The sequence below is a fragment of the Mus pahari genome, chromosome 4 (assembly GCF_900095145.1).
Source record: "Mus pahari chromosome 4, PAHARI_EIJ_v1.1, whole genome shotgun sequence".
Taxonomy (NCBI): Eukaryota; Metazoa; Chordata; class Mammalia; order Rodentia; family Muridae; genus Mus; species Mus pahari.
Window position 1 is genome coordinate 66,789,741 of NC_034593.1, and position 24,445 is coordinate 66,814,185.

At 39.6% G+C, this 24,445-nt stretch overlaps 1 protein-coding gene and 1 pseudogene across 1 annotated transcript in view; one reads left to right on the forward strand and one right to left on the reverse strand.

The window, feature by feature from the left end:
• Wdr49 (WD repeat domain 49) overlaps nucleotides 1-24,445 on the reverse strand; it is a 153,836-nt gene that overhangs the window by 90,037 nt on the left and 39,354 nt on the right. The window contains exon 7 of the mRNA XM_021196924.1: nucleotides 13,337-13,570. Coding sequence (XP_021052583.1) covers nucleotides 13,337-13,570 — 234 coding nt within the window. The remainder of the gene's footprint in view (nucleotides 1-13,336; nucleotides 13,571-24,445) is intronic.
• Nucleotides 7,705-9,138, forward strand: LOC110320125 (annotated as a pseudogene).

Sequence of the window (24,445 nt, forward strand, 5' to 3'; positions counted from 1 at the left end):
AGAGAGAGAGAGAGAGAGAGAGAGAGAGAGAGAGAGAGAGAGAGAGAGAGAGAGATACTTGGGTCATGGACTTCTTCCAAAGCCCATTCCACATCACTACCTCCAACAAGGTCATATTTCCTAATCATTACCAAATAGTTCCACTATTGGGGACTGAGCATTCAAACACATGAGCCTATGAAGCCCATTCTCATTCAAACTGCCACCATCCCTCACATCAGCCATTAATTAATAAAATGACCTACAATCTTGCCTATAGCCTGGCCTTATAGAGCCTTTTTTTCCACTTTAAGTTCCTTAAGTTCCCTCCTCTCATAATTCTAGCTTATGCTGAACTGATATCAGCCAGGATATAATCACTGCAGACATGATTTAACAACTGCTATGACTGATTGGACAGGATGCTTACAAGACTGGGTCTATCAATAGTCAATTATGAATTGATGAAGGATTCACATGAGGTTCAACTTCTCCCTAGTATACTATTGAAAACTGATAAATTCTAAAAGTGCGTGGGGGGGGGGGGTGTTCATTTCTTAAGTTTTGTACCCAACTGTATGATCCAGTGGAAAGTGCCAAACTTGTTATAGCACAGACAATTCTGGTTAAAATACAAGAGTCACAAAGTAAAACAAAACAAAACAAAACATAACAAAACAAAACAAAACAAAAACAAAAAGATGTGACCTTAATAAGGTAGCATATAGGCAGAGGAGTGTATGCCAGGAGTTTAATACAGATGGAATGGGTGGAGCTAAGAGTTGTCAGAGTGTATTAACTACAAACAGGGGTGGGGCTGAAAGGAGTCAGAGTATATTAACTACAAACATTTATTCAATTGTCAAAATAATCATGAATTTAAAAATTCGAGAAAAGTCATTATTATTTCAAAAGAGAAAACAGTTACAAAGGCTTTTGTTTGCAAAGGTACCTCTAACAGAAGAACAGAGAACCAAGCAGGGCTGCAAGAAGACCACACAGAGCCTACTAGTATCATCCATGTAAGAGTATCATGGCTCATCAAGTCATTCCCAAGATAGTAAAGAAGGGAGGATTTGAATGAAGTGAGAAGACACTGGAAAGGTTGATATCTCAGAAGAAACAGAAGAAGAGTCTGGATCACAGTGCTCTTAAGGCTTGTCCTCTGAAATTATAATTCTGATGAAATGATTCCTTAAATGACATAAAACGTTATTAAAGTAGGATTAAACTTCAAAGCTGAATGAGTTGTATCTTTGAAATAATGTGGCAATACTCCACCATCGCAGGTATAGAACTGTTCCTACTTGATTTTGTTTGATGTCCTGGATTCTCCAGGAAATGTGCTCAAGTTTGACTGTCTCGCCAGCTAATTGCCTGAAGGTGGGCATGAACTGCAAGCATATTAATTAACCTGTGCAGGCATTACTTTACCCATCTGTGATGCAGAGATAATTGTAACAGCTATGCCAAACCTTGTTAAAACACTTAAAGAACCTAATATTTGTTAATTTATAACTATAGCATATGGTTTCACTGCAAATAAGCTATAAAAGCTAGCCATGTTGCTTTTCTAAGCTGTATTTGTCTGGCCTATTATGTAGCTAATTCAACTTTCATGTTCAAATCAATGTAAGAAAAATAATACACAGCTTTCTGGTACCACAATAATGAATGAGGTTGATTATAATTTTAGAAACTAGATTTCAATGTACATTGAAATTCCAAAGTGTGTCATAGCTATTATTATCTTAAATAATTATTATTTGTTTTAATCTTTTGTGAGTTTATTTATATATAAAGTGCTTCGATCATATTCACTCTCTTACCCTGGTACTTCTCTTAGCCCCTTTCTACTCCTAACAAACTTCTTCTTCCAGCAGGTCTCTATCCCATCATGTCTTGCACATCTCTTGTATGTCTCTCTCTCTCTCTCTCTCTCTCTCTCTCTCTCTCTCTCTCTCTCTCTCTCTGTCTGTGTGTGTGTGTGTGTGTGTGTGTGAGAGAGAGAGAGAGACAGACAGACAGACAGACAGACAGACAGACAGACAGATGAAGAGAGCAATGATGGCAACTTCCCAGTCCCCAGATCACCGAAGAGCATGACTCACTCTACATCAGCAACTATTAACCAAATCTCCTCAACCATGATGGGGTTTCATGAGCTTCTCTTCCAACCATGATAGATTATTGAGAGGTTATTATACAGGTTTTGAGCAGACAAACATATCAGTTTTAAATTACTTCATAAAAAGGTATATAATGTACATAAGACAATGTCATATAAAGTCTAAGGAATTTAGATGATTCTATAAAGAAACACAACTTTTTCTGAGCATGACTAAAATGTGTGATGGTGACATTTAAAGAAAAGGCTAAAGCTTGTCCAAGACCTTAGGATTTTTTCCTTTTCAAATTAAACAGCTACTACACGTTCTGCTCTTCAGTACTAAATGGTGACTCTTCCCCAGCAGATACACACATGAAAGTTCAGTTTTAAAATCCACGCGGAAAGACTCGCCTCGCTATCCTTTCACCTATGTGGACATTTGTTCTGGCATCAGTACTGTTGACCTCCCGCTGCACTGAACCTTCCTCCCCTGCCCCCTGGTTGAGCTCAGGCACATTAGTCATCAGTTTTCACCACCTTTCTCTGCTCCTTCAGCAATGCTGCATAAAATCTGAACCAATTGAGACAACAGCAGAGGGTCAGTCTGACTCCATTATATGGTGATCTGCCTTCCACTACTGCCAGCAAAAAAGCAGTGCATTGAAACCAACCATGTCACAAACACACAGCTGCTTTAATTCAAATCTGATTTTTTTTAGGGCAACATGAGAGCATTCGAATAACAATGCACACGAGAAGATTTCATGTTTAGTAAGAGAAGAATATGGTTAGTGTCGATTGGCAGGTTAGGAAAGTATTTTAACCGCAGGGCATTAGGGACTTTATTTTCAGCTCCTTATAAAGCCCAAGAATAAATACTGGCGACACACTGATGTGCTTCATTGTGATTACAGAAAATGTCTTTAATTATGCAGTCCAAGCCCAGTTATATTTTATCAGAGGAGTAAGCTTCAGTCAATGTTGACTTGCCCTCCTCCGCCTGCAGAACAGAAGTGGCCCCACCTAATACCCACATTCCATTGCAAATGGGCCTCTTGTGCAGAGCAGACCTGTTCTGACGAGAGCAAAATCCATTTTCTGTACCTGAGATAATAAGTGTCTAGGAATATATGGGATCTTTCTGTGCCTCTCATCTGAGGCTGTCACAGCTAATCAGACAATTTCAAGAAATTGGAAGCTATATCCACATCACCTAATTGTCTTCTTGCAATTCCACAAATAGCAGGCAAAGTGAATCATCTTTTATATGCATCCCAAGTAGGGGTCTGAGCAACAGCAGGAATCAAAAGTGATAGAAGCAGATGCATTGACTACCAGGGGATGGAGATATTTGATTTAATTGCTGCTTATAAATGTATTCCTTTAGTCAGTTCTATTTATGACCCACAACAAGAAGCAGGTTACTTCCTTCATTCTTGTTTTGCATCGGATCACTAAGAGTTATATCTCAGTAAGTATGAAGATAAGGGGATGACTAACATGCTGAGAACTGGCATACAAGCTAGATTAAAATAATTTAAGACATTCTCCATCTATAAATGTTGTTTATAAAATGTTGCCTATTCCCACATTAATTTGTAATTTGCTCTTTTGTATTAATTCCTTGAATTCATTGACCACCTATAATATGAAAGGCTAAGGATCTAAGACTTCCTTAAGATAATAAAATGCCTTGTGTGAGAAAAAACGGGGGGGGGGGACAAATGAAGAAAGTTGATAAAGAAAGATAGGAAAAAGGATTTAAATGATTCTGGGTAGTTGTAAGAATCAGATGAAAAAGCAGCATATTTGGGAAGGGTTTGAAATTGAGGTAAGACCTTACTGACATGAATCATGAGTTGTGCAGACAATTGGCAGGTGCGAATTTCAGGCAACAGAAATAGCAAAGCAAAAACCCTTCAAATCATAGCAAGGAGGTTCAAAAGCCTATGCAATGTGGTTGGGGAAGGAGCCACTGGTCGAAGCTACCCATGAACAGGATACAGGGATTCAGAACACTCCACAGAGATCCACATCATCACTACAACAAAAGCATTTACTATAAGGTATATTCTGAAACACTTAGAATTATTAAATAATATATATTATATAGTCATTTAAAAGAGCATAATGCTAATGCACACATATAACACATGCATACCCTTGTGTGTATAACAGTAAATCATGAATCCAGCCTCTCCTGTAGTTTTATGCAGAAACGTGTCCACACCCGTACATTTCCCTATTTGTTTTGAGAATCCCAGAAGGGTCATTTCCATGCATAAAGCCAGAATTTGAAGGGAAAGTGGGTTGTGTATGGAGTTGCTAGGGTGATGGCCGGAGAGACTGGCAGCCATTTCAATACACTGATCTCAATGAAAAGCTGGCACAATGTGAATTCCACACACACAGAAAAAAGGTAGGCTCCTCTCTGAGAGTGTAATTCAAAATTCAGTTCCCTTTATGTGACACAGCACATGGTGTCCAGCCCCTCTGAGCTGTGACTTCCCTTCCAGGCATATACTAGCCCAGAGCCTGCTTCTGGGGGCATGAAAGAGGAGCCCTACAATCCTTCAACTTGGTGGTACAGGCCATTCCTTCTGGGCACAGTCTATGGCCCTTTCTTTTGCTTCTTGGGTGTGTGTGGCAGGAAGCTGCTGGATGGCAGGCTCTGGGCTGGACTCAGCCTCTTTCTTATTTTTCAGGCTGTGGGCAGTGGCATAGCAGCCCCAAGGGATTGTGGTTACCTATTTGATTGATGCTTAAAATTGCCAGGTGTGCCTGCCTCTCAGGCATGGAGGATCAAGTGGGTCTACTCTGGAGGATCCCCATCGGGGATTCCCGTGAAGAACCCCTTTGTATCTCCTTGGTGGAGTTGATGGGAAATTACGAGTGAGAAAACTTCTGCAAACATTTCATTTCAAAAAACAGGCAAACCCATTGCCTGCCCCCAAAGAAGGGCTTTTCTGTTTCAACTAATAAAACCTGAGGCAGTCCACTTTGCCCCTCCCACCCACTCCCAGAAACCCCACCTCTGGATTTATAACCAAGCTTTGAGAAATGTATATGTATACATTGTAATGACAGCAACATTTGCGTTATAAAAGTGAATAAAGTAACCCTGAAAGATGCTCATTCAATTTGTAATACCACTTGCCACTTGCCTCCAGAGGAAAAATCTGAGTAGATAGACATGGGGGGGGGGGGGGGGGTCACTCTGTGTGTGTGTGTGTGTGTGTGTAATGTATATGTATACTATTGTCCTTTGATAAGCATATTACTCTTTCCAAACAATCTTAAGCAATAAAATAAGTATGTACAGGTGAGCATGCAATTGTGTGTGTGCATGTATGTGCGTATCTATGTGCATGTCTGTGTATGTGTCTCTGTCTCTCTCTGTATGTGTCTCTATGTGTGTGTATGTCTCTCTCTCTCTCTCTCTCTCTCTCTCTCTCTCTCTCTCTCTCTCTCTCTGTGTGTGTGTGTGTGTGTGTGTGTGTGTGTGTGTGTGTGTGTGTGTCCTGGAACAACCTGTAAGGCTGCAGTGGGCGGTAAGCCTTTATCATGTAATTAGAGCATGCAGCCTTGGAATGCTTTATAATCAGTTACAGTTTTGGGCTGACCATTGACAAAGACCTATGTTAATAAAAAAACATGCCACCTGGAACCTAACAAAGGAGAATAGTGTGGTTAGTCTTCTTCCCTGTTCTTTTTAAAGGAAATCTTACTGATTTAGTCCTAAACCCAAATACTAAAAAGGTGGTATGTCTTGTAAGATAGAGATAGCATTCCCTCAATTCTACCTTAACTCTTGCCCCAAATTTTACAAATACCAAGAGAACTAACACTTAAACTGTTGAAATTCAAACGATTCAATCATTCACCGAACCCTCCAAAATAAAAGGTATGCAAAAGAGAAGGCAGGGCCTATAGCTCAATATTTGAGGAATTAATTCAGTTGAGTTTGAATTCTTATGACAGTGAGAGACTCGATTCTCAAAAGCAGTGCCACTCTGGATAAAGTCAAAAGTCCTATTCTGCAAATTTGGACAGCCCATGTTTTATGCTAGCTTATAGTGACACCATCAAGGTTGTTGTGAACACTGAAGGAAACCAGAGTGCCACTGTCAGAGGGATGACTTGAAATGACTGTATATGTGATTAATATGTGTGTTTCCAGAGGGTAGGCAATGCTAAAATTCAAGAGACAGGCTCTGTATCTAATTATCAAATATGGACGTCCTTTAACCTAGAAATCCATTTCCAAGAATTTCCTCTAGGCAATAAAATCATGACTATGAATATATTTACATGCAAAAACATCATAAAGGCAAAATACCAACCAAATGGATTAGTAAAATAAGATAATAAGAGGTACTACAATGTCTTTTAAAAATATTATGAGGTAGGTGCTAGGGAATTGATTTGTCAGGTAAAGTGTCAGATATCAAAGGATGAGAACCATGGCTAGCACCCATGTAAATGATGTGTGTGTATAGTGACCTATCCTTAGTCCCAGAGCTCTGGTGGAGGAGAAAGGACTTCCACATCAGGCTGGTTATTTAAACCAATCAAGTTGATGTATTATAGGTTCATTAAGAGGTTTTGCTACAGTATATATATGGAAGAAGACACCAGATGTCAACCTTTGGCCTAGAAAGAGAGAGAGAGAGAGAGAGAGAGAGAGAGAGAGAGAGAGAGAGAGAGAGAATATATCATAGTTCTAAAAATATTCCAATATGTTATTGAATTTAAAATGTAGGTCACATTGCCACATATGTGTGAGATAGTCTCTTACACCAAGTAGGGTTTTTTTTTTTTACTTTTTTTCATTAAATATTTTCTTTATTTGCATTTCAAATGTTTTCTCCTTTCCTAGTGTCCCCTCCAAGAAAACCCCTACCACCTCCCTCCTCTCCCTGATCACCAACCCACCCACTTCCACTTCCTGGCCCTGGCATTCCCCTATACTGGGGCATAGAACCTTCACAGGACCAAGGGTCTCTCCTCCCACTGATGACTGACTAGGCCATCCTCAGCTACATATACAGCTGGAGCCATAAGTCCCACCATGTGTATTCTTTGGTTGGTGGTTTAGTCCCAGGGAGCTCTGGGGGCACTGGTTAGTTCATATTGTTGTTCCTCCTATGGGGCTGCAAACCCCTTCAGCTCCTTGGGTACATTCTCTAGCTCCTTCTTTGGGGACCCTGTACTCAGTCCAATGGATGGCTGTGAGTATCCACTTCTGTATTTGTCAGACACTGGCAGAGACTCTCAGGAGACAGCTGTATCAGGCTCCTGTAAGCAAGCTCTTGTTGGCATTCATAATAGTGTCTGGGTTTAGTGGTTGTATATAGAATGGATCCCCAGTTGGGGCAGTCTCTGTATAGTCATTCCTTCAGTATCTGTTTCACACTTTGTCTGTGTAACTCCTTCCATGGGTATTTTGTTCCCCCTTTCTAAGAAGGATCTAAGGATCCACACTTTGGTCTCCCTTCTTCTTGAGTTTCATGTGTTTGGGAAATTAAAACTTATTGATTACAGCCTAGAAGCAGCTGCTCAGCTAGCTCTCAAACCTCAGTCTTCAGCTTGCTTCTGTCACTCCACATTTCACCATGTCCATCAGGGTGACTCAGAAATCCTACAAGATGTACACCTTTGGCCCCCTGGCCTTCAGCAGCTGCTCATACATGAGTGCACCCAGTGCCCACATCAGCTCTTCCAGTTTTGTCCAGGTGGGCCATGGCAGCACTTTCTGAGGAAGCCTGGGTACCAGCATGGGTCTGGGCAGCTTCGGCAGGGAATCACAGTGGTCACGATGAAGTAGAGCTCCTGAGCCCCATGAAGCTGGAGATGGACCCCAACATTCCAGGCTGTGCTCACTCAGGAGAAGGAGCAAATTAAATCCCTTAACAAGTTTGCCTCCTTCACTAACAAGGTATGCTTTCTGGAGCAGCACAAGATACCAGAGACATCTTGTTGCCGTTGTTGTAGCAACAGAAGACAGTGAGGAGTAACATGGATGACATGCCTAAGAGCTGTATCAGTTACCTTCGCTGGCAGCTGGAAGCCCTGGGCCAGGAAATGCTAAAACTGGAGGCAGAGCTAAGCAATATGCAGGGCCTGGTGGAGGACTTCAACAGTATGAGTATAAGATAACCAAGCGATCAGAGAAGGAGAATGAATTTGCCCTCATCAAGAAGGAAGTGGACGAAGCATACAAGAACAAGGTGAAAGTGGAGTGCTGCCTGGAAGGTCTCATTGGTGCAGATCCATGAAGAAGAGATCTGTGAGCTGCAGTCTTAGATCTCAGACAAGTCTGTGGTACTGTCCACGGACAGCATCTGTTCCCTGGGCATAGACATCATCGCTGAAGTTTGTGCCCAATATGAGGACACCATCAAGCGCTTCCAGGCTGAGGCTGAAAGCATGTACCAGATTAATTAGGAGGAATTGCAGACCCTGGCTAGGAAGCATGGGGATAATCTGCGCCGCCGCACAAAGACAGAGATCTCCTAGATGAGCCCCAACGTCAACCGCCTACAGACAGAGATTGAAAGCCTCAAAGGCCAGAGGGCAACCCTGGAGGCTGCCATTGTGGATGCCGAGCAACGTGGGGAGATGCCTGTTAAGGATGCCAATGCCAAGTTGGCTGAGCTGGAGACTGCCTTGCAGCAAGCCAAGCAGGACACGGTCAGACAGCTGCTACAGAACCAGGAGATGATGAACGTCAACATGGAGATAGTCACTTACTACAAGCCACTGGAGGGCAAGGAGAGCAGACTGGAGTCTGAGATGCAAAACTTGAGTATCCATACTCAGGAGGACCGAGTTGAGCCTGCGGGGGACTCACAGGTTTCACTAGCCCTGGCTTCAGCTATAGAATGAGCTCCTTCCAACCCTCTTTCAGTTCTGTCGGGGACTCCAGCACTTTTAGCCACACTAAGGCCATGGTCGTGAAGAAGATTGAAACCTCTGATGGGAAGTTGGTTTTCCAGTCTTTGATAGCCTGTCCAAGTGAATGGTCACTGAAGTCGTTGCCAACCTGAGCTTCTGCAGTTGCTCAGCCACTCATGGGGGAGAGAACTATATGGCAGAGTGCAGGAAGCAAAAGACCTGCAAGAGGATCAGCAGCCCTACCCGTCTGACCAACCTGGGGAGGAATTTCCTATCTGCGATATCCCAATGGCCCCTGCTTTCCACCCAAACCCCATTCAACTGTATTTTCCAAAATAAAGCCTCAGCTGGCTCTATCAAAACAATCAAACAACAAACCAAAGCATCCTGTTGAAAAGCCTCTCCAGCAGCTCCTTCCTTAGTCGAGCTTCTTCACTGCACTTGTTTGAGTTTCTTATAATTAGCAGGTAGTGTTTTTGGATAAAGTTTTATACAGGTTATTTACTTTAATAAAATAGTAAACATATTTATCTCAAAATTCAGTAACACCTAAAAATCTAAAGTTGAATAAAATATATTAATGGTCATATTTTGTAAAATCACATGAACTTGCATTACTAAGATGCAGGTCAGAATCATGAAGCAGAAATCTTGCCCATTCTACCTCATATGACATTTAAAATACATATTTTTAAATTTCCTATTATTATGGATTCTTAAGAAAACCCTCCTTTAAGAAGTCTGTGCAAACACTATGAGAACTGCCTGCAGCCGACTGAGTTACTTCAGTTGCTTTAACTCTCAAAATGACTTTCCAGGGGTCTTCCTTGGCAGGTCACATAAGGTCTCTGGCTGGCTGTAAGGACACGCAGTGCTTTTAATAGACTCTGTGCAGCTTAGCACAGTCTCTTAGAGAGGAGTTGGGGGGGAAAAAAAAGAAAAGTCGACACAGACATAAATAAATTTGCAGAAATATTCCAAGCTACTTTTACGGGAGGCCAAGGTGAGGCTTCCACTCTGAAGCCCAGCTGGAATGAAATAACATTGAAATGTGGGCAGAATGCTAAAACCACAATAGAAGAGAAGATAACTGTCAAATCCGGACAAAACAAAAGTCTTAAAGATGGCACAAAAGGAGTAGGACCCATTGGCTACATCGCAGACTTAATAAACATTCATCCCGACATACGTTTAAAACAAAAGATTAAGGGCTTCTTAGAAGTTAGTAAGAAAATAAGATTCCTCAATGCAGAATTTTTCCAGTAAATAGCACTACGGTCAGGGAATTGCTTTGAAGAGATCAACAGCCAGCCTTATAAAGGCAACCCTGGAGAGGGCTGCGTTACGATTCCTTGATCCTCTAAGACACACATTTTGGAAAGTGACATCAAGTACTCTGCCCACCATTCTATCCCTATGGTTCTCAAAACTTTTGCTCTTGAGATTTCTCTATAGTTTTATAAATCATTGTACGATCAAAATAGCTTTCATCTACACTCAATAAAACCTATGTATTTGCTACATTGCATAACTAAAATATTAACTGTTAAAAAAAAAATACAAGAACATACACTCCCTTAACTTCCAGATCAATTATGTCCCCATACATCATGTAGCCTCGAGAAAGATTTATTGTAAACCTGTGAAAAACTGCCAAGAAAAATACTCTTGACATCTCAGATTCCCCAAAGATTTGAGTCCCTGAGGATTGAGATCAGAGTGTGAGAACTACTTTTGAACTTGAATTTGTGCTTTATTTACTTGTGACCAAATGGAATTATGGGTGAACAGCAATCATATGCAGGCTTCAAGCCTTGTAGCTGGTGTAGCGAATCCAGATTTCCACAAGAACTCCCAGACTTAATCTGTCACAGTGAATTCACAGTGCACACTGAGTGAATTCACAGTGCACACAGTGCACACCCATACTCCTGTTGCATCTCCTGGCTGGAAACTCTCTTCTTCTTACATTCCCAGGCTAGTTTGCAGGGAAGTTTGGAAATGTCCCTCAACTCGTTTTCATCCTTTTCTTTATTATTTTTCCATTTTGTGATAAGTATCTACTTAAATCAATCTGAGAGTATGATTTAAGTCTACCCTAGAGAACAGTCTCCCTGAGCTACTGGGACTTGGCAGATAAGGGTGACAACTTACTAATCTTTGCTCCATTTCCTACACCTGATACATGTCCAAAAATAGACATATTTGCTTGCTCAGCTACTCTAAAATAGTTAGTAACTTGTTACTGACTGATAGGACTATACAGGAACCGTTTTCTCTGCACTCCTGTAGGGTGCACTCCTATGATGTAATCTTAAAGTGTTTTTCTTTAGCTTAGCGGCTAAGAAAAGATACTGAAGCAATACATAGATCTGTGTGCTTTGGGTATGCATTTATGTTTTCAGTTACTGCTGATGTTACACATAGCAACAAACAAATAGAGATGCACTTGACTACACAGAGGTGCTGCCTGCAACTTTTTACAAGTGCGCGTCCTTTGTCTCGGTAGCCTGCTTGTGTAACTTTGGCATTATTTATTTTCAACTCCCAAGTGGAGGAGGATTCCAGTATTTTTCTCTGTCCTGCAAGCTGAATTCCTCACTGAATTCAGCTCATCTTAAAACTAATCCACACAGGATCTTAAAGATCTACACACGAACCTAACATTTTCATTTTGCAGGTCTCAATTAACAGAATGTTCTCTGGGAAACAAATGCAGCCAGCTCTCAGTGGCCACAGGGAGCCAAATTAACCAGTTGCCTTCATGAAGTTCAGTAAAACATTTGCGGGGGAATGTTTCTGTGCAGATGGAAATCTCACTGAATTGTTTTATCAAGGACTTTTATCTCCTAGAATAACCAGAAAACAGACTGTTTGAAATGGTGACACAACACAATGCTCATTACTAACAAAGTGCTTTCCACCCCTTGCACAAAACCCTGAGCCGGTGAAAAAGCATCCCCAGCCTTAGAAAGCAAGAATGGGTTGGAGTTATTGTTTAATCGGCCACAAGCTGGAGGTTCGCTTTCTGCATCGCTCCCACTATGCTGGGTCTGAGCTGATGATGACAGCCAGCTAAATGACAGTGGTGCCTGCTTCTTCCACCAGACTCATAGCTGACCCCTCTACCAGCTTGCCTGGCCAGGATCTGTGTCGCACAGGCTCCAGAAGAGGCAAGCTTCATTGAGATTCAGGTAGCGATCCCATAAGCAAAGGCTGCAATGTCATTAAAGTGGTGGAGAGACAAACAACACCCGTGCTGCATACCAAGTGGAAGCCCATTTAACTGAATCATTTTCTTATGAATACATTCCATGCCGCCACTTTGAGCCACTGGTGTAAAATATGCTGGGAAAAAAACTTAGGTCTCTGCTAATTATATTTCATGCATATTTCAGAACTTTCCACGGGTATATGAAACGGTGGTGATCATAAAAGGGGATTTTGTAACCAGGTTCACCTATATTTTGGCTCAAAACCTAAACTAGAGGCTAAAGAACGTAGGTATGATTACATTGTGGGCTATGTTGGCTTTAACGCAAATATGTGATTCCTTATAATGCTCTCAGTGCTGCTGTTGTGACAGGCAGAAAATGAATTTCCTCTTCGAATCCACCTGGTCACACATACTGCAGAAGAGTATGTGGCAGTTCAGTCAGCTCCTGTCCATGTGCTTTTACTAGTTTCACCATTGGACTTTATAATTGTACTTTTAAAATTAAAATATAATTACACCATTTCTCCTTTCTGTCCCTTCATCTAAACCCTCCCATAAAGCCTCTCCTTGCTCTTTCAAATTCATGGCCTTTTTAAAAAAATGTTGATATATATATATTTACATATACTTATATGTTCATATATTTGAATGCACGTGTGTGGTACTACATATTTACCTATATGTATATATACATATATTCCTAAATATAACCTGCTCAGTCTGTATAATGAAACTAGTATATGTAGTTTGGGAACTAATCAAATGTATACTCTTCTCTAGGGAAGATTATTTCTCTCACTTTCAGAATTTCTTTGTTGCCTGCTGTTCTTTATGCAGGGCCTTGTGGTCTTTCCCCATCCATTTTAGTCTGTCTGTTCTTGTTGTTCTTGTTCAGTTCATGATGGAAAAATCTACATCCATCACTTTACTAAACCAACATGATCCCTAACTACAATCTAAATCTTAGTGCTTGTTGTATCCCTTGATCAGTGTAATCCTTACTCCAGATCAAGGAGACTTCTCTTTGCAACAGGACACTCTTACCTTTGGTTTTGTTTGTGGTTAAGTTGGGGAAAGGAAACCCTGACCTTGGGGAATTGCCAGGAGAGTAGCAGAGAAGAACGTGTCTTTACCTGTTTCAGGAGGGAATTGTAAAGGACACAACTGACTGCTTTCAAATGGCTCTTCACCCTTTTGTTGGCTTCACTTTTTATGGCCAACAAGGCAAGCTGATTATTGAAGGAGATAAAAAGTCGTCCATGGGTTTCATCAAAGTGGAAAAGGCACCTGAAGTCCTGACTTTTGGGAAAAGAACAAGTTATCCTTTGAATGGACAGCTGATGTTGAATATCCCAGAGTCTCAAAACCTAGATAAAAAGTGATAACAAGGAAAAAATAAAATAAAATGTTAACAATCACAGTTTCAGTCTGTATCTTTCTATTTCTCTCTTGACCCTGGTTGTTGCCTCTACAGCAAGTGACTTCTGACAGGACACTGCTATTTCATGCTTCAAATTAACCCTCAAACATACAAGTTTCTCTAGTGAAAGTATGAGTGGTCTCCCAGTCTCTGGGATTAGAGTATATGCTTAGGATAGGCTTGGAGTAGGCCAAACAATGATTCCCTAAAAATGCTCATGTGTGAATCCCTGAACCTTTAAATATGTCATTTTACAAGTCAAAAGTTATGTTTCAAGTATGGTTCAATTAAGAATTTTAAGGCTGAAAAGTAACCAATAGCCTTTGCAATAGCATAGGTTGATTGACAGTTCCCACAAGATCCCTTTTGCCAGCAATTCAAAGAATTATAACCCAGTGCTAAAACTAGAAGCTTCGTTTGCTGACAATAGATGTTTGTCTGGGCCTCCATCTTCCCCATCATTTGGTGACTGTTTATATCCCCTTCATGTATATGTCTTAAGAAGTTTCCACTACGTTTGGTTTCAACTTCTCAAATGGCTCTTAGTTTACTTATATTTCACCATATTCCCTCCACAATGCACATTTCTCTTCTCCTCTGTTTAATCCTCCTATTCCATCCTCCCCATCAATCCAAATTATTTGACTTCCCCTTACTAGGGTAACTCAATCACTCCATCATAGTTCCTTCTCTATATATGTGTAACCTCTGTAGTTATATGGATTGTAGCTTGCTTATTGAAGACTTAACATCTAACTTCCACATTCACATACAATCAAATACATACCATGTCCGTCTCTTTAGGTCTGGGTTAACTCATTCACAATGATCTTATTTTTCCAGTTACATGCATTTATCTGTAAATTTCATGATTTCAGTTCCTTAACTACTAAGAAATAGTCTATCATGTAAATACACTGCCTTTTCTTTATCCATTCATTCATAATGTACATCTAGTTTGTTCTCAATTTTTGATTATTACAAATCGTGTAGCAAAAGGGCCTATTGCTGAAGACAACACCTAAAATCATTCATTGTACACTAAGAAGCTGAACTTGTGCCTGCCTAGAGTCTTCACCTATATTGAGTAGTGTTCAAAGTACTGGGAGATAATATGCATGCTACCAAAGAAAACAGGTCAGCTCCAACCCAGCTACAAATACTTTGATCTACAATGGTGAATTACATGAAGATGTGCTCATGCAATAGTGGTACAAATCTTGTGGTTGTAGTAACCAATATATGCTTAGATTTAAAGCCCACACCATGAGATAGAACTTATCCCTCACACTGTTTGGGTAGCTAAAATTCTGAGATTAGATAAACCAGAGACGTAGAGGAAAAACAAAATTCTGCTGCTCCACTAAAGGAAATTTAGCAACAAAAGGACATTTTTGCTACACTCATAGATTATTGGCTTCCTCAGCCATTAACAGAGAAGGTTCCTCCCACAGTAGATGGAATAATAAATAATATATGCATAAATGGTAGGTAAATAAAGAGAGCAACAATGTAAAATGTAATGATACTGAGGGACCTTGGAACATTTACTCCTAAATGGGATGACTCCATCAACTCCTTCCTCTCATAGTTCTGATAATAGTGCAGAATAGGAGGTGAAAAAATTGTAAGAGCCAACAGGGATGGAGAGCACCTAAGAAACAAGGCCTTCTGAACACAGCAGGACTGGGACACATCGGAACACACAGACTGTGGAAGCATTCACAGAGCCTGCTCTGGTCTGGACCTGATGAATTGCAGTTGCTGAGAATAGAAGTACACACAAGTTCCCCCTCCCTAACCCAGAAACAGTCTCTAATTGATAACCACTCATAAATGAAAAAGGAGTGTTCTTCAATGTGGTCTAGTTGGGTATAAAATACTCTAAAGGCCAGGCCTGATGCACAGAATTAGATGATCCAACAGTGAATGAACTCAATAGTATTTTTGGAGGGATTTTTTTGTGTTCGTTTTGCTTTTGTTTCTGTCATTTGTTTGTTTGTTTGTTTGTTTGGCTCATAATGCCTTGTCTAAGGTTTTGTTTTTGGTTTGGGGTATTTTTGTTTTGTTGATGTTTTGGGAATTTTTTTAAATTTTCTTTTTGTTTTGTTTTGTTTTGTTTGTGGTTTTTGGTTTTGTCCAAGGTAATCTTTTGCTTGTTATGTTGTTATTTCTGATTTTGTATTTTTATGGGATTTTTGTATTTGCTAATATGTTAGTATCTGTATCCTTAAGTGTTTCTTGTGGTTTCATTGGAGAAGGTGGGCTTTGGTTTGTTGTTGTTGTTGTTGTTGTTGTTGTTGTTGTTGTTATTGTTGTTGTTCATTTGTTTGTTTTACTCTATTAAGGTTGGTTTGTTTTCATTCTAACTTATTTTAACATTTTTCTTCATAATTTAGATATCTATTTGTTTTCTAATGAAAGGAGCAAGAAAGAGTATAGGTTTGGGTGGTTGGGGAGGTGGGGAGGATCTAGGAGATAGGTATCATTATCAGAATACAGTATATGAAAAAAATTATCTTCATTTTTTAATAGATGACAAAACAATGACAACAAAATATGTTAAGAATTATGTCTCTTTAGAGAGATGGGACAATGGTTAAAAACATTGTTGCTCTTCCAGAGGACCCAACTGAATTCACTACTGGCCATTGACAACTACCTGTAACTTTAGTTCTGGGGACTCCTATGCCCTATCCTGACTTCTTCATGCAGAAGTCACCAGGAATGCACATAACATATATAAATTCATACAAGGAAAAATCTGTACACATAAATAAAATAAAATAAAATTAGGGACAAGATAAGGCTTTCCACTCTCTCCCTATCTCTTTAGTATAGTACCTGAAGATCTAGCCAGAGCAATAGGATTACTAAAGGAGATCAAAGGGATACAAACTGGAAATGAAGATATGAAAGTATCACCACTCACATATGATATGACATGAGAGTATATGTAAGTGACCCCAAAAATTCCACCAGCGAACCACTATAGCTGATAAACATCCTCAGCAAAGTGTCTAGATACAAAATTTACTCAAAGAAATTAGTAGCCTTCATTTATACAAACAATAAATAGGTTAAGAAACAACTTAGAAAGTCAATACCTCCACAATAGCCACATATAAACTATTTTTAGTATAGCTCTAACCAAGAAAGTGAAAGACCTGTAAGACAAGAACTTCAAGTATCTGAAGAAAGAAATTGAGGAGGATATCAGAAGATGAAAAGATTTCCCATGCCCATTGATCAGTAAGATTAATGTACTGGAAATAGCCATCTTATTAAAATCAATCTGTGGATTCAATGCAATTCCCATCAAAATTCCAACACAACTCTTTACAGACCTTGAAAGAACAATTGTCATCTTCATATGGAAAAACAAAAATCTCACAATAGCTAAAATGGTCCTGAGCAATAAAAACAAACAAAAACTGCTAGAGTTATCACTATTCATGACTTCAATCTGTACTACACAGCAGTAGTAGGAAAACTCACATGGTATTGGTATAGAAACAGACAAGTCCATCATTGGAAAGAAATTGAAGGCCCAGAAATGAACCACACACCTATTGACACTTGATTTCTGACAGGGAAGTCAAAACCATGCAATAGAAAAACAAGAGCATCGTTAACAAATGGTACTGGTCTAACTGGATGTCTGCATGTACAAGAATGCAAACAGATCCATATTCATCACCCTATAAAAAACTCAAGTCTAAGTATATCAATGACCTCAACATAAAGCCAGAAATACTAACTTTAACAGCAAAATCTGGAATTACCCTTAAACTCATTGGTACAGGAGACAACTTCCTGAGCAGAACATCAACGGCTCAGGCACTAAGACCAACAATTGATCATTGAAATAAAATTAAAGACACAGAAACAAACCCTCACATCTATAAAAAGTAGATATTTGATAAAGAAGCCAAAACCATGCAATGGAAAAGAGAGAGCATTTTTAACAAGAATTCAAATAGATCCATATTTTTCACCCTGTACAAAACTCCAGCCCAAGTGGATCAAGGGCCTCGATATAAAACTAGGTATACAAAATCTAATAGAAGAGAAAGTAGGAAACAAATTAGGTCTTCTAAAAACTACCTATTTTTAATCCATTGTCTCAGGCAATTAAATCAGAATCTTTGAAGATGGACTCAGAAAGTATTTATTTAATTTTAAACAGATATTTTATTAGATATTTTCTTCATTTACATTTCAAATGCTATCCTGAAAGTCCCCTATACCCTCCCCCTGCCCTGCTCCCCAACACATCCACTCCCACTTCCTGGACCCGGCCATTCCCCTGTACTGGGGCATATAATCTTTGCAAGACCAAGGGCCTCTCCTCCTAGTGATGTCCAACTAGGCCATCTTCTGCTGTACGTGCAGCTAGAGACACAAGCTCTGGGCAGAAAATATTTTTTTAAAATAGTAGGCCTTGCTTTTGTTTCTACCTGAACTGTAGTCTGAAGCTTTGTGGTCCAATCAATGCAAATTTCTAGGAGCAAATAATCTTTGCTTCATAACTAATATGTATGTCTTGACTTTAAACCAAATAATACCTGCCCATATTTCTTGTTCTTAGGCTAGAACCAGTTATTCACACAAAAGAACTCATTCTCATCACATCATTTGCAAATATTATATTCAAAGGCACAATTATTATTTGGGGATTATAAATTCCCCCCTCCTTTTGTGTTCAGGTTAACTTCTAAACTAGGACTAAGCTACAGTTCAAAATAAATACGTTAGGTAATGGAGAGGTACCTCTGTTACAAAAGGACTTGCCACATGCTGGTTAGACTGACAACTTGATGCAGACTAGTTACCTAGAAAGAGAAAACTTCAGCTGAAAAAAAAATGCATCCATTAGACTGACCTGTAGGCAAGGCTATGGAGAATTTTTGGATGGATGGATGGATGGATGGATGGATGGATGGATGGATGGATGGATGGATGGATGGATGGACAGATGGATAGATGGATAGATGGATAGATGGATAGATGGATGGATAGATGGATGGTTTGATTGTAGGTAATGGGCTCAGCCTACTGTGGGTGGTGCCACATTTGGGAAGGTGGTTTTGAATTTCATAAAAAAGACAAGCCAATAGGCAGCACTCTCCTTGGCAGTCTCTGCTTCAGTTCCTGCCTCTGTATTCCTGCTTGAATTCCTTCCCTGAGTTCCTTCAAGTTGAATAGAAATGTAAGCCAAGTAAACTCCCTCCTACCCAAAACATCATATTGTTTATCACAGCAATAGAAAGCTAGAACATAGCAAATGAACAGCAACTTGCATTTGAATGCCTAACACCCATGCAATAGCATAGGCGTAGAAGGGATGACAGCACACCTAATACTGGAGAACTGAAGACAGGAGTACTCCTGAAACTCACTGACCAACCGGACTAGGCAATTGGTATCCTTCCAGTTCAGTAGAGACATTCTCAAAATAAATCAGGTGGTCATTTATGGAATACATCTGACATCAAGCTTCAGCTTCTATATAAACATACACATACATGCACACACAACTGCATACACATTTACCCATATTCCTGAGCATTTACATACAAGATACACAGTATATACTTGTTATTTTATTTTATTTGAGACAGAGTCTCATGTAGTCCATGCTTGCCTTAAACTGGATATATACCTGCAGATGATCTGAAATCTCTGACCCCTCCTGCTCCTGTCTCGCAAGTGCTAGAACTAGAGATGCGTATCACCTCATTCAGAAATAAATGAATATATTTAGTAGTAATTTTATTGTTTGTCATCATGTTTTCCATTTTAAGCATGATAAATAAATTTCTAAAATTCCAAACAATTGGTTCAGAAAATTAAGTAAATTTTATAAATTCTTATCTATATGTGCTATGTCTATATCCATTCTGATGCCTAGCAATTTACAATGGCTATAAAAATTCACTATCAGGTTCTTGAACTCATGCTTAATCGGGGTCTGGTTGGGATTCTTCATTTCATCTCCACCTTTATAACACTGGAAATAAAAGCCTACTCTTTTGATTTTTATTAAAGTAAAATTTAGCTTTTCACCTAATGAAGACATATTTTCCTGATCTCATTTTATGTCGATTTTCAAATTTTTAATAAGGCAGGATTATAGCTTCCATAGCATTTGCACATGTTAGAAATAGTAGCCAGTACATTGAGACCTCAGATATTTGGATCCCAGTTTAATCCAACGTAGGTGTGTCATCTTACATGTATGATTATTATCTATCCATTTCTTCACCTTTCTGTTGAAGCACTATTGCAGATGCTGAAATTATGTCATTTGTGTGGAGAATGTAGTGAAGTTTCTCACCCTGTTATCTAAATATTTGGAAATCACAACATTTAAAAGTGTATAGTGAGGAGGGTTGGATTAAGATGTAGGCTATCACAGGGTTTGCAGTCGGGCTTCCCTACAGAACCCTGCTCCCTGCCAGAGGTGGGCAGAACCAATATTATTCATACAGATACCATATTCATACAACTGTAATAAACAAATATTCTCTTTTTTTCTACAAATACTACTTTTATAAATAAGTGACTGCATGAATAAGGAGGCACATGAGTAAATGTGTGGACAGACAGAGACTGTTTTCAATGCACTTTTGAAAGCTGCATCAGCATCAGGTCAGATTCAATTCCAAGTACATGGTTTAAAAGATTCATAATTTCTAATAATGGCAGAAAGTAAAGGAGGGAAAAGAAAGCTGACTCAAATTATTTTTTATGGGGAGGCTTTCTATTCTTCACAACAATATTTTTTAATTAATTTATTATTATTTTCTTCATTTACATTTCAAATGCTATCCCGATTTAAGAAATAGAAAAAGACAGAGGATATGTGAAGATGTGGCTTGCCAGCCCGGCTTTGAAGACTATACAGTACAGAAGCCTGACTCTCTGAAGTCACCTCCAAAGTGCATGGCTTAGGCATAAAAATAACACAGGAACTGAATGTGCTGCCTGCCCTGGACATTACATTATATAACAGTTCCATTTATAATTAAGTCTTCCAGTAATCTATAAAATCATAATCAATAAACACTTAAAGGGCACTTTATTGGACAGGATATCGTCTCACTGAATCTTTATAAGAAAGACATCACCTTCAAATTTTAGCCTTAAGTCAGGTAACAATCGTTTCTCCTCCCAGAGGAGCAGTTAAAGGTTGCAGAAGGAGAAATTGTCAAGTTCTTTAGGTACAGGTGTAGGTACAGGTTTACTATTCCCATGCAAGAAAATATCCCCTCTCATGCTCATTCAGACAACCCTTATGAACACAGTGACACACACACACACACACACACACACACACACGCACACGCACACGCACACGCACACACACACACACACACGCACAGGCGCACACACACTCACACACACACACGCGTGCGCGCGCGCGCACACACACACAAATGAAATTCAGAGGAGAGATTGGGATGAAGAAGAGATTTGGTGTGGGTAGAAAAGCACAATGGGTGGGAGGGGTTGGGATAAAAGAAATTCTGGGCATGAAAGAATAATAGATTTTAAATTTGAAGACATCATTTACCACTTCCACCCCCATGAATAAGAGCATTATTCTCTAACTAAAGCCTATTCTCTGACATCCATCTTTAAATGCTATCATAACTATTATCTTTGTTCTCTTTTAACTTTTTTTCCCTCTTAACTCTTAAAATTATTTTAAAGAAAAATAAAACATGACACAAAACTATAGGCCTCTGATTTCTCTCTCTCTTTTTTTCTTTTGTTGGTTTTTTTTTTTTTTTATTTACATTTCAAATGTTAGCTCCTTTCCAGGTCTCCTCTCCGGGAACTCCCTATACACCCTCACCCTGCCTCTATGAGGTTGCTGCCTCACCCATACACCCACTCCTGCAACCCACCCTGGCATTCCTCTACACTGGGGTATCAAACCCCCAGAGGACCAACAGCTGCTCTTCCCACTGATGTCCAACAAGGTCATCTTCTGCCACATAAGTAGCAAGAGTCATGGGTACCTCCATGTGTATTCTTTGGGTCATGGTTCAGTTTCTGGGAGCTCCAGGGGGCATCTGGCCAGTTGACACCATTGCTTCCACCACCCCCCCTCATGGGGCTGCAACCCTCCCCAGCTCCTTCTGTCCCTTCTCCAACTCCTCCATCGGAGACTCTGTGCTCAGTCCAATGGTTGGCTGTGAACATCTGCCTCCGTATCTGTCAGATTCTTGCAGAGCTCCTCAGGAGACAGCCATATCAGGCTCCTGTCAGTAAGCACTTCCAGGCATCCACAAGAGTGTCCAGGTTTGGCAACTGTATATGGGATGGATCCCCAGTTGGGGCAGTCTCTGGATGGCCTTTTGTTCAGTCTCTGCTCCACACTTTGTGTCCATATTTCCTCCTGTGTGTATTTTCTTCCTCTTCTAAGAAGGACTGGGGCATTCACACTTTGGTCTTCCTTCTTCTTGAGCATCATATGGTCTGTGAATTGTATCTTGGGTATTGTGAGCTTCAGGGCTAATAACCACTTATCAGTGAGTGCACACCACGTGTGTTCTTTTGAGACTGGGTTATCTTGCTCAGGATGATATTTTCAAGTTCCATGAATTTGCCTGTGAATTTCATGAATTTGGTGTTTTTAATAGCTGAATAGTACTCCATTGTGCAAATGTAGCACATTTTCTGTATCTGGTCTTCTGTTGAGGGACATCTGGGTTCTTTCCAGCTTCTGGCTATTATAAATAAGGCTGCTATGAACGTAGTGGAGCATGAATCCTTATTACATGTTGAAGCATCTTCTGGATATATAACCAGGAGTGGTATAGCTGGGTCCTCCGGTATTACTATGTCTTATTTTCTGAGGAACCATCAGACTGATTTCCAGAGCGGTTGTATCACTTTGCAATCGCACCAGTAATGGAGGAGTGTTCCTCTTTCTCCACGTCCTCATCAGCATCTGCTCTCACCTGAGTTGTTGAACTTAGCCATTCTAACTGGTGTGAGGTGGAATGGCAGGGTCATTTTGATGTTCATACCCCTGATGACTAAGGATGTTGAACATTTCTTTTATCAACACTTTAGCTTCTCAGTCATCCGAGTTGAGAATTCTCTGTCTAGCTCTTTAATAGGGTTATTTGGTTCTCTGGAGCCTAACTTCTTGAGTTCTTTGTATATAGTGATAAAAACAATTGCATGGTATTAGTACAGTGACAGACATGCAGATCAATGGAATAGAAATGAAGACCCAGAAATGAACCCACACACCTATGATCACTTCATCTTTGACAAAGAAGCTAAAATCAACCAGTGGAAAAAAGACAGCATTTTCAACAAATGGTGCTGGTTCAACTGACAATCAAGAAGTAGAAGAATGCAAATCAATCCACTATTATCTCCCTGTACAAAGCTTAAACCCAAGTTTATCAAGGATCTCCACATAAAACCAGATACACTGAAACTAATAGAAGAGAAAGTGGGGAAGAGCTCAAACACGTGGGCAGGGGAAATTTTCCTTACCAGAAGAACACTAATGGCTTATGCTCTAAGATCAAGAATTGACAAATGGGAACCTCATAAAATTGCAAAGCTTCTGGAAGGCAAAGGACACTGCCAACAGGACAAAATGCAACCTACAGACTGAGAAAAGATTTTTACCAATTCTGCATTCTATAGTGGGGGCAATATCTAATATAAGCCTCTGATTTCTAACACTTATTCTCATTGTATAGCCTCTCACTCGTGGAAAACAAGAGTGTGCTCAGAAGCACTCAAGAGGCCTGAAAAATAAATAGAAAAATATATAATTATAGAAAGATAACAAAAATGAATAAATAAATTTGGGATATATTTCTTTCATATTTTTAGGGTGTGAGTATATATAGTAAATAAGATACACAGCAGCCAGCCACAGGGAGGCAGATCAACTTAACTTTGGCTGATTCAAGGCCTAGATTGTTTGAAGGGATAGGGATGGTAGAAACACTCAGGAGGGACAGAGGTGGCTTAGGGTAAAGAAATACCTCATTAGCATGAGGGAATATTTCAGGAATCTCTGGTGCCAGCTGAATGGGTTCTTTACAGGACAAAGGAAGTTGAGTTTGTATTCTTAACCAATGCTACATGACATTCTGAAGGTAGAGAAGTGGGGGAGGGTTGAACTCCCAAGGTAACCTCAGATAAGGGAAAACCATGCCAATGAAGGGCATCTTCCATTATGTGCCAGCTCAGAAGACTATCAAGTCAGTGGATGACTTGGACCTTAATTTGCCGAGTTTTCACACACAAGAAGCATATAGAATATTAAATAGATTGGGCCCCAAAAAAGTCTTTTAAATGCATAAGAATCAAAACTATACATATACAACAACAACAATAACAATAAATATGAAAAGCTGAAAGGTAAAAAGATCAAGTAACACAAAAAAGACAAAACTATCAAAATTCCACAGCTGACTACTCAGTGGAGATTCTAAAAGACAGAAGGGGCTAGATAGATATGCTGTAGGCTCTAAGAGACCACAGATGCCAGCAAGGAATGCTAAACACAACAAAATTTTCAATCACCATAGATGGAGAAAATGAGATATTCCATGATAAAGTCAAATTTAGGTAATATTTATCGATAAATCCAAACTTACAAAGGGTACTAGAAGGAAAATATCAACAAAAGCAGGTTAACTACAGCCATGAAAACACAGGGAATAAATAATCCCAGACCTACAAAAAAAAAAAAAAAAAAAAAAAAAAACACACACACACACACACACACACAAAATCAACACCAATATCATCAAAAACTAAATAACAGTAATTA